The sequence below is a fragment of the Alexandromys fortis genome, unplaced genomic scaffold (genome assembly GCF_014885135.2).
Source record: "Alexandromys fortis isolate MF-2015 unplaced genomic scaffold, M_Fortis_MF-2015_v1.1 scaffold_5, whole genome shotgun sequence".
Classification (NCBI taxonomy): Eukaryota; Metazoa; Chordata; class Mammalia; order Rodentia; family Cricetidae; genus Alexandromys; species Alexandromys fortis.
The window spans coordinates 16,505,821-16,516,736 of record NW_026067924.1 but is presented as its reverse complement, the minus strand read 5'-3'; the positions used below and the strand labels follow the sequence as shown (position 1 = coordinate 16,516,736).

At 39.6% G+C, this 10,916-nt stretch overlaps 1 protein-coding gene across 1 annotated transcript; it reads left to right on the top strand.

Moving 5' to 3' along the window:
* Positions 1–8,074: 8,074 nt before the first annotated feature.
* LOC126501758 (vomeronasal type-1 receptor 4-like) lies at positions 8,075–9,857 on the top strand. The gene has a single exon (XM_050142609.1). The coding sequence runs from the start codon at positions 8,289–8,291 to the stop codon at positions 9,225–9,227; it is 939 nt and encodes a 312-aa protein (XP_049998566.1). The 5' UTR covers positions 8,075–8,288; the 3' UTR covers positions 9,228–9,857.
* Positions 9,858–10,916: the final 1,059 nt, after the last annotated feature.

The following is a 10,916-nucleotide window of genomic DNA, read 5'->3' as shown; positions in this document are numbered from 1 at the left end:
GGGAGGGGGAGAAAAGTGGGAGGAGGGGGAAGGACAAGGGAAACGGGGAGGGAAATGGGAGGCAGGAAGGAGGCGGAAATTTTTTTTCAATAAAAAAATTAAAAAAAAAAGAAACAGCCACCTAGAAAAAAAAATTTGTCTTTCATTCATATGGCATTATGAACACTACAGTGCTTCTTTCAAAAGCCTTCCTCTAAACAATGATGGCTATAAAGGTGTTGTTGACATGAACAGAGTGTCTCAGGACCACTCCATTTGCACAGGCAGCCTCCTGTCAGTGGTTCAGGTCATGAGCTCCAGAGACTCCAGGTCGTGGAGGCTCAGGCTGAGGTCTGCACAGCAGGGTCTTCTCTCACAGCTATTCCTTGGGATTGTCAATTCCTTCATCAGCATGAATCTTGTACGTTCCATCAGAAAAGCCAGCATGAACACTTCACAACTGAGGAAGAGTGCTCATAACCTCTACTTTCTACAGGAAAAGCAGAAGGTTGAATGGGTTTTCCTGACCCTCTTGATCCTACTTGACACACTGTTTCCTGGAGGCTTGGTTGGGGCTGGTGGCTACAATGGTATTTCTTTCTTCACAAGTCCTGCAGGCATGGCCTCTACCTTCAGAACCCCAAGTTTTCCTACAAAACTTCCCAGTGTCCTCCTCCTAATGTTACGTTTTCTCTTCTTTTATTGGAGAGAATGTGGTTTTCCCCCACCTCTATCCTTAAAGAACCATTTCTTGAAAGTAAATATTCATGAGTTTCTGACCCTTTCTTATACAGTCCTCAGCCCTCTTGTGTTCTTTCTCAGATAAGGGTGGCATCAGGTTGAATTTTACCACCGGGCATGCAGACATGGTGAAATGTCTCATTCATTTTGCTAACAAATAAGTTTAAAAGAACTCTGAGTTCCGTGTGATAGGAAATCTCATTGCAGCAACTTAAACAGATGATTTTTCAGTCAGTAATCACAATTATTTTTGAAGCTCTGAGCAGACCAAAAGTTCTCAGTCAGTAAGAGTAAAATAGACACCTCATTCTCCATCCTATCAGCTGACGAAGCAGAATCTCGGAGACTGAGTTTTGGCCAGTAATAAGGACCAGGAATGATTTGACAAATTTCGTCAAGCTTATGAATTTGTTGGGTATTTTCTCCTGGATTTCCTTTTCTAAAACATGATCCTACAAACACAGCTGGTTTTTGGAAATTGCAGGAGTAAATATTCTGTACATGGTAATGCTCAGTATTCCACAGAGATGAACTGTAATGACAGGGAGAGCTCATTTTTGTTCATTTAAATATGGCCAGATATGGTTAAGGTAGACTACACTCTTATGTGCTTGGGAGGCTGATCAGGATGAGTTTAGGCCAGCCTGGTTTACATAGTGAGACCCTGCTCAGATGCGGAGTGAGGGAAGATGAAGGACACACATATTGGTGAGAGGGAGAAAAAAAAAAGATAAGCAGGAAAGGACAAACTTAGAAAGGAAATCCATATGTATCCAGTCACATAAATGGATTTTATGTACTTTGCAAAACAATGCTGAGCTTAAATTTAACTCATGGTTAAGGACACATAGCTATTTTATTATTTTTCCTTTAAAACAAATTTAAACACACAGTCTCACAAGTAGGAATTGATGGGCTCTGAGTTGCAATCCCCTTGACTCTGCCTCCTGAGAGTTAGAAGCCAGAGATGAACAGCCATGCTCAGTCATGAAATGTAATTTTCAGTGATAGAAGAGCATGCCAGAAAAATGGGTTAAAAGTGAAGTGAATCATTTCTGCAGTGATAACTGCCCTCCCCAAACCTCTCCTCAGTCAAGGAAGAGTCCTCTGCAGCCCTGCACTGGATTTCCTATCTTTGTTATAAAATTGTAACTTTGCTGCAGAAAACAGGGAGAGAAAGGAAGAGTCTTTTTCCTTGCTTTAGCCAAACAATAAATAAAGCCATTTGCTTTGTCAGTTTGGCTCCTGATTTCTGAAAGAAGCAGTGGCCTTGTGGATTTTTTTGTAGTGTTGATTTTTCATGCGTGTTTACATCTTTGGGACTGGACGGGCACACTTGTGTGAGGAGGTGCACATGCACACTTGTGCTCCCCTGCATGCAGGAGACTGAGTTTGGTGTCAGGAATCATCCTCCATTTTCCTCTTTACTGAGTCAGGAGCTGTCAGTCAAACACAGAGCAAAACAAATGGCCAATCTTACCACCCAGTTCCTCTAGAGATAACCTGTCCCTGGCTTCTGAGTCTGGAATTACAGGCAAGCTGCCACCCACCAGGTGTTAACTGAGGTGACACTCAGACTTGGAAGCAAAGCATTCTAAGCACTGAGCAGTCTCTCCAGCCAGAGTTTATTACTCTTCAGTGCTACCCATATGAGGTCAGCGTGTGGGACAAAATGGAGGTTGCCAATGACCCCAACCATGTACTCTCCTTGTGGGGAGCCAGTTTTCTTTACACATCTCCTCCCAGATTGAAGCTACATGCAGGGTTCTCTTTCTGGTATTTTCTCATCTTTTATAGATCAACTTATTCTAAGCCTTACAAACTTTAAACTACAATATTTTTCTTCTTATTTCAAAGACAACAACGATATTTAGAATTTTTCTGAACAAAATAAAAAGACAGAAAGAAGTGCTCTTTGTTGGATCAGAGATAATTATTTTAATTTTATTATTATTGTTTTTTACCTTACTATTTAAAACAATTTTAAAATTTAAATACATTTTGATCATAATTCTTCCCCTGCCCTAAGTCCATCCAGATCATTTTCCCATCTCGACCTACCCAAACTTAACTCTTTCTCACAACACATGCAAAAATGAATATAACAGTAAAATCACATAAAACTAAAACAAACAAAAAAAACATTCAAAAAAAACAAAACAACAGGCACCAAGCTTTAACCAAACAAAAGCACCCAAAAAATTTAACAAAACCAACCAAACAGAAACAAAGTTTATGTAGTCCAATCATATATTTTCAGCTACTCCTGCCCCTTAGCCCTATCCTGGAGTGGATGGTACACCCAGGGTGACTCTTGGAGAAAACTGATTTTTGCTTTCAGAGAAAGCATAAGTGACAGTTTAGTCATTAACCTTTAACCCACTGGTTAGGTTTTAATTCATTCATTTTTTAAAAAAATATAAGATAAAACAAGAGCTATTACACTGATGTTGGCTAAGACAAACAGAAGGAAAATAACCCAAAGAAGGCACAAGTATCAGAGAACAACTCATGTTTACACTCAAGAATCCTATAAAAACACTAAACTTTAGCCATGATGTATACACAAAAGACCTGGTGCAGATTCCTGCAGTCCCTGGGCATGATCCTCAGTCGCTGTGAGTTCATATGGGCTTTGCTCATGTGATTTAGAGTCTGGTTTTCTTAATGGCCTGTATTCCCTCTGGCTCTAACATTCTTTCCACCTCCTCTTCTACAGGATTCTCTGAGGGGAAGAATTTGATGTAGACATCCCATTTAAGGGCTGAGTGTTCCAAAGTCTCTCATTCTCTGTGTATTGTCTGACTGTGGGTCTGTGTATTTGTTCCCATCTGCTGCAGGAGGAAGCTTCTCTGATGATGTCTGGACAAGACACTGATCTAGGAATGCAATAGAATATCATTAGGAGTCATTTTATTACTACAGTTTTTCTCTTTTCTTAAACCAGTCCTAATGGTTTTACTCTAGATCCCTTGGCAATCTGTTCTCAGGTTCTTGATCATCTTAGCAGGATGAGACATGGGTTTCATGTCATGGACACCATAAGTCAAATCACTCATCGGTTGGTTACTGCCACAAGCTTTGTTTCACCATTATCTTGGCTTTTCTTGCAGGCAGGCAAGACACCATTGAGATAAAGGGTTTGTGGCTGGGTTGCTGTTTATGTTTCTATTTTGAAAGCATACAGAGTACATTCCTGCACCAAAGAAGCTGAAACACAGGGATAAAACCTCTATGTAGGCAGAGACTCCACCTGTCCATTTTAATGAGCTAAGAAGGAGTTGTCTTCAGCAGTGGGGCCTTGATGTGAGTTTGTGAGGAACAACCTACAGTATTGGCAGCAGCCTGGGTTGTTTGGATTCCCATCATGCCCATTTGGCCAACAACTCTTATTTTTCAATTTCAATTGATCCTGACATATGTAATATATACCTTTGTTTATATGTTTCTGGATTCCCCTTTCAATAGGAAGGATAGAAATTCTTGTTTCCTCAAAATCTGTCATTTCATTTATACAAAAGCATGTTTAGCTTCTGTAATGTGCCAGTTGCACCTATATTAATGGAGATACCATCAATCAAGGCACAGATTAAGAGCCAATACCTTGAACTCATCTCTCAAGTTAGCCCTGTGGTACTTTCTTCCAAGAACACAATGATGATACCATCATTTTTAATCTCAGTGCTGAACCCACCTGTATTTACATCATGTTTCATTTGGCATAGGAAGGGCTTCCTAAGAACTAGCTTGAAAAGTACACAGAAGGACCAGTCTTGAACACCACTAAGTTAAAAAAGTTCCCCTAAAGTTTTTTAAGTAAAGAACACTTTTAGAATAAAGTCAGTATTGGGGAAGCATTTATATTTCAAGTCCCATATGAAATTTGAAGTACTTAATGGGCAGGAGTGAAAGAATCATTTACAGAAAATCCTTTACACCAGGGGCACAGTAGAACAAGGGACTTCAAAACATCCTGGTCCATGTTTAGGACTTTCTCAGAATCTTCAGTGCTTAGCCTCATTTATTCTTCTCCTGTGCAATGAGGGATTTTGGAAAGAAAAGCAAGACACCAGGTCTATGTGTCAAAAGTAGATTCTGCTCAGGTCTCAGTTTGGCACTTTGAGATGATGAAAACCAGTCAGAAGATGCAGGGCACTCCGTACACAGAAATTTAAGTTAGTTGTTCATTTTCTCACCTCTTGTTTTTCTTGTCAAAAATAATTAAAGCATAATTAATCTTGACATAACTGCTGAGCAAAATAGATGGAGTAATCTTGGAGAGAGGGGAGCTGTGCTTCAGGGACCGGGGCTCTGCAGAGGCCTTCCTTCCCCAGATACTGACAACATGAAACATTAAGTTTGCAATACCTGATGGCAGCCAAGAGTCCCACAAATCCTGACAGTACAAATGACCAGGCAAGTGTCACCTTCCCAGAGCTGCTCCAGATCCTGTCTGCACCACAGAGGTCCAGGTGAGTACATGGAGGTAAGATCTTTGATCCCCTCTGCTGTGCCATGGAGAGTTTCATTAAAGCAGAAGACTCTCTGACTAATCCAGGGAATAGGTGAGAGACTCAGTAAACCTCAGGTCCCCCACTTTCTTTCCGTCCCTGGCTCCAGAATAATCTAAGGAGACTAGTTCCTGGAGATACAGAGATGGAACAGAAATGCTGAGGCATCGCTATCCATCCTCAGGCTGGAGAATCATGACAGAGTTCTGGCTGGGCCTTAGCCTAAGTTACCTTTCTAAATGGATCAATAAGATACCTAAGATTTTCAGATGTCTGTAAACCCTGGAGACGATCATGATTCATTACTGTAATGTCAGCAATAGAGAGACTGAGGCAAGTGGATTGTTCAGGGCTAGCCTGGTTTACAGAGGGAGATTCTGTCTCAAAAATAACTAGATAGATGAAAGATAAAGTCATCTTTCTTTCAGGTGTCAGTTTGCCAGCACTGTGACTTCAACAGTGTCACTAGTGTGTGTACCAGTTGCACTTTTCTCTTTTGATGCATTTTCACTTTTCTAATATTGGCATAGTTTATAATATCCTTCTAACTCCCAGTTTGACAGTTTTCTGTCTGTATCTGTCTTTAAAGGCTCTAATTTTTTCACATACTATTATAAATCTTGTCTTAAATTCAGTCATTATATGCCATGCTGGTGAAGAATACAACACTCAGTGTAACAATTATCGTTACCACCTTGAAAACTGCTATTTAGAATCCAGGCTGTGAATGGATACACCCTGAAACAGCTCATCTTATGTTTATCCCATGCTAAGAACAAAAAACAACCATCTTTTTAGTTTGGTATGCTTGCTAGTTTCCTTTAGAGAAAACCAGGATTGGTAGATGTAACTTATTTCAGGAACTTGGGAGTTAGTTCCTGAAACACTCAATCTTTTAGTCTAAATATGTCAGTGAATGCTAATGTGCTGCCAAGGACCATCCTCAACAAAAATACCTCTTGCCAGGTTAGGAATGTGGGAATTTAGAAATATAAGTAGAATATGGAGACTCATAAAAAATAACAGAACAGAAACCATAGAAAGTATTGGGAGTGCATTCCTGTGAGTACTGAAAATCGCCTGCATTTATTTTTCCATAGCTTTTATACCCAAAGTAAACAGGAGACGGGATGGAGGGTGGGGAGAGAGAGGTTAACAAAAGACTTTATTAACATGATATGTAGGACAACTCAGTCAATTGCTTTATCACTCTGAGATATCAAATAATTAGCCTTTTGTTGTTTAAGCAGTAAGCTGTTCTAGACCATGGATGCTGAAGGCAACCACTCCCCAGGTGACTTCATAGTTACAAAAGAAGGAGCAGAAGTCCATTTGCATTTCTTGAACATCTGTCAGGGTGACATAGACCTACTTGAATGAGCTCTTTCAATGTTAAAGGAACCAAGCAATCACATCCTGAGTTGAGATGTGCAGCTAAGCTTGATCATTTGAGCAAACTCCAACTCTCTGACTGCGAGACAAGGTGGAAATGGGATCACATTTTTGAGCCTCCACAATTCCTTCCTTTTCTATTAATTTTAATAAAGCATGTAATTTTGCAGCAGGATAGATGATCATATCTGCCTTAGCTGAGCACGTTCCTATATCCCAGGCTTAGCTGTCTTTGGCACATGTATTTTAATTATACATGTCTATGTCTTAGGGGCCTGGGAGGAAAAAGGATCAAACCCATCAATGATTGCTGACCTCTGTAAACAAAGGTTAAGGGAAAATTTCCTCTGGGATCTCTGTTTCTGAGGCAAATTTTTGTTAAGAGATTTTATCTAGAAAAGGTGCCCAAAGCTTACCGCAAATCCCTGAGAAATGAGCTCTAGAACTTGAAGAATAGCATCCTATCTGAGTCCAAGTTCTGGAATCAGCTCAGACTGGTGTATAAAAAAACAGTCTGCCTGACAAACAGGTTGGAAGAAAAGCAGGCTGCAAAACCAACACACATAATTGCTGCTCAAAAGTCCCCACAGAAGCAAATGACACCACGACCTCTTACATAGTGGAACCCCTGCTCACACCGTTGCCCCTACTTACTGCGCTACATGCAGTTGACATTGAGAACTCATGACTCAAAAGGCACTCATCTCATGGCAGTATATACTCCCTCATTAATCCCATGTAGGTTTACCTCATCAGGATCCCCTGGTTCAGAGCTGTTCCATGTTCCCTTATGTGGCTACAGATGCCTTCGGTCATTTGCTAGGATCACATTTCTCTGCTACCCTCGGTTCTAGGAAGCAATACAAGGTTCTGCTAGACACCATCGCTAGCTGCAGCCTGGCTGTTACATGAAAATTTTCAGGTTGTGGTTTAATAATTCAGCTTTAACTGTAGCATTCTATCTAAAGAAGTTGTGCAACTGAACTTGACATTGAGAACTATGTTTTGAAAACAACCCGCAATTATACATATTGAGTGAAATCACAGAATGGTCAACATAAAAACTTTAAAAATATTAGGATTTAGAAATTGAGCTTATAAAGCTTTGAAGTCAAATGGAAATCTAGAAATAGTTACACCAATTAAGATGCAAATAAGAAAGGAGCCTGTGCCTTTGGAAATTGGGTGAGGAAATATGAAATAGGGAGAAAAGAAAGAAGTTTGGTTGGGGAAATTTGCAGTTCAGTTCAGTTGTGCTGAGAGTTAACTTGTTAATCCATGCATGTACATAGACAGACAGACAGACAGACAGACAGACACACACACACACACACACACACACACACACACACCAAATACACATTTTACCAAGTCAATTTTGCTAATATAGAGTTCAAACATATCTCCTTTAAAACCTTAGGGTTTCATTCCAGTTACCAAACTGGAAGTTACCTATCAGAGCTCACACATAACTCAGAGTCTACAGGGAAGAGGAGGAGCTCAGGGACTCAGTCTACAACAGCACATGTGTCCACCACTGACTCTCATACACCAGAAAATGCTATTATGCAAAATGTTTTTCAGATAAATATCAAGCATTACTGATGTCTTCTTGGAAAGCTCTTTGTATCCTGAATACAAGATTTTCTACCCAGAAAGGAAGAAATGCTTCTGAAATTTATTAAGCAAACAGTTTTCTTCTTCATGACTGTGTTTGGCACTCTCGGAAACATTTCTGTTTCTGTTAATTATATGTGCAGCTGGGTGAGAGGCACTGAGAAGAAAGCCATACACCTTATTGTCATCCACTTGGCTTTTGCAAACAGCATAATCCTTCTTGCAAAAGGGTTGCCAAAGACAATAGCAGTTTTTGGTTTAATAAACTACCTAGATGACTTAGGATGTAAGATCATTGTTTACTTGGAGAGGGTGGCCCGTGGGGTCTCCATCTGCACCAGCAGTCTCCTCACTGTGGTCCAGGCCATCATCATCAGTCCCAGAGCATCTGGGTGGAGGAGGCTCAGACCACAGTCTGCATGGCACATCCTTCCATTCTTTTCTTTCTTTTGGATACTCAACGCTTTATTAGCTATGAACCTAATCCATTCCATCACAAGTACAAGCCTGAATATATCACAGCATAAGAATAAAGATGACTATTGTTATTTTATGCTAGAAAGTAAGAATACAAAATGGATTGTTCTTCCCTTTATGGTCTTGAGAGATGCTGTGTTTCAGGGAGCCATGGGAGGCGCCAGTGGGTACATCTTATTTCTTCTCCACAAGCACCACCAGCATGTCCTCTACCTCCAAAACTCCAAGCTTCTCTACAGAACTCCCCCTGAGCTGAGAGCTGCTCAGAGTGTCCTCCTTCTGATGCTCTGTTTTGTTTTCTTCTATTGGACTGACTGTGCTTTTTCTCTTTTTGTAAGTCTCTCTTTAGTGAACAATTCCTTGATGGTAAATTTTCAAGAATTTATAACACTTGGTTATGCAACTTTTAGCCCGCTTGTGTTGGTTCACAGGAATGGACTTCTGCCTGAGTGTTGGCATGCTCAGTGGGAGAAATTGAGAAAATGTCTCTCTCCTTTATCTGTTCAATGAATGTGAATTCGCTCTCAGTTTTATAATATCTTAAGGAAGACAAAAAAAAACTCACAAAGCATTTTAAGCGTGTGTTTATTCTCGCACAGTCTTGCTAGTAACTCACAGCCTTGAGCTGAGAGAGAGAGATCTCAGTAAACTACAGTGATATGTGAAACTTTATTCTCCACTTTTCCTCTCTTTTGAAGGGATTTTTAAAATTTTCTATATTTGTATTGTGTATGGATAATTTACCTGCATTATGTGCTTGTAGCAATACATATCTTGTGCTTGTAAAGGGATCAAATGCCCTGTGACTGACTGGAGTTAGAGAGGTTGCTCTGAACTAAAGTGTGGTTGCTAGGAATTGAACCTGGGTCCTCTAGAAGACAAGCTAGTGCTCTCAACTACTGAGTCATGTCTGCAGCATAGAGATAATGGTCTTAATTATATTTTATAATACTGATTTTACTATCACCGTGATGGGAAACACACAGATGAATTTATGTAAAAGGAGACTGAACATTGTTTTCCTGGCTGCCCAGAATGAATAATCACACAGAAACTGTATTAATTTCAACAGTGTTTCCCTGAAGGCTCAGATAGATTTCTAGCTACTCTTACATCTTAAATTAACCCATTTCTATTAATCACCATGAAGGTATGGCCTTCCAGTAAGGTTCTGGTGCCTTTCTCTTCCAGGGGCTACATGGCAACTGCCTGACTCTGCCTTCTTTCTTCCTTTGTTCAGTTTAGTTTTCCCACCTAGCTCTATTCTACCCTGCCATAGGACAAAACAGCTTTTTTGTTATTAAACAATGGTAATAAAACATATTCACAGCATACAGAGGGGAATCCCACCTCAAATTTGATATATTTTATTAATTTCATAGTGATTTAGTCATGTTATCCAAAGAAATCCATATCTTGTACCTTATGTTGTTCTTGCTAAATGTTAGTTTAGCTATGATGCAGCTATGATGCTATTTGGGGTTCTTCAAAGTGTCTGTATTTTTCCATCTGTAGATAATATCTTACAGAATTGTGAAAAATGCTGTGAACTACATCCACCTCCTGGAATCCCAATGCACCAGAACTTAAATGCACTGAAATGTTTCTGTGGTCTTATATTCATGAAGGCTCTCTGCAGGAATGAAGATTGTCCACATGGGATAAACTGCATAACAAATACACAGTAAAATTTCATTTTATATCCATCTATAGATTATATGTTGATTAAATAATATGTATTTGCCTTTTTGCAAGATTAATGTGTAATGTGATTGAAACAGACTTAGGCTTGTCAGCAGCTGCCCTTTGTTAATGCCTGGTTGCGCTCCACAACACTATCCAGCTGTTTGTCATCAAAGAGCCGCAAAAGGATCTTATTCTACATCCATTTAAGTGAAGGATTCACTGCTTGATTTCTTAAATTAGATCCACACAATAAAAAGTTGACATGGTTCTAAGAATCTGATAGACCCATCCTTAAAAAATAGTAATTGATATAATTATAGAACATGAAAGTGTAGACTCACTAGTGGTAGTTTATGCCATATTTTTTTAAAAAAATGCTCTGTCATATCTGACTAAACACCTGAAATATTTTGGGTGCATCATGGCTCTACTTTACAATGATGTATACATTTTTATATTTTGCTTGGTTGTGCTGTATATACAAAACATTTAAGTAAGTGATGTGTATTGTAT

Coding starts and splice junctions, on each gene's coding strand:
- LOC126501758 (XM_050142609.1), top strand. CDS start 8,289: ATGCTTCTGAAATTTATTAAGCAAACAGTTTTCTTCTTCATGACTGTG.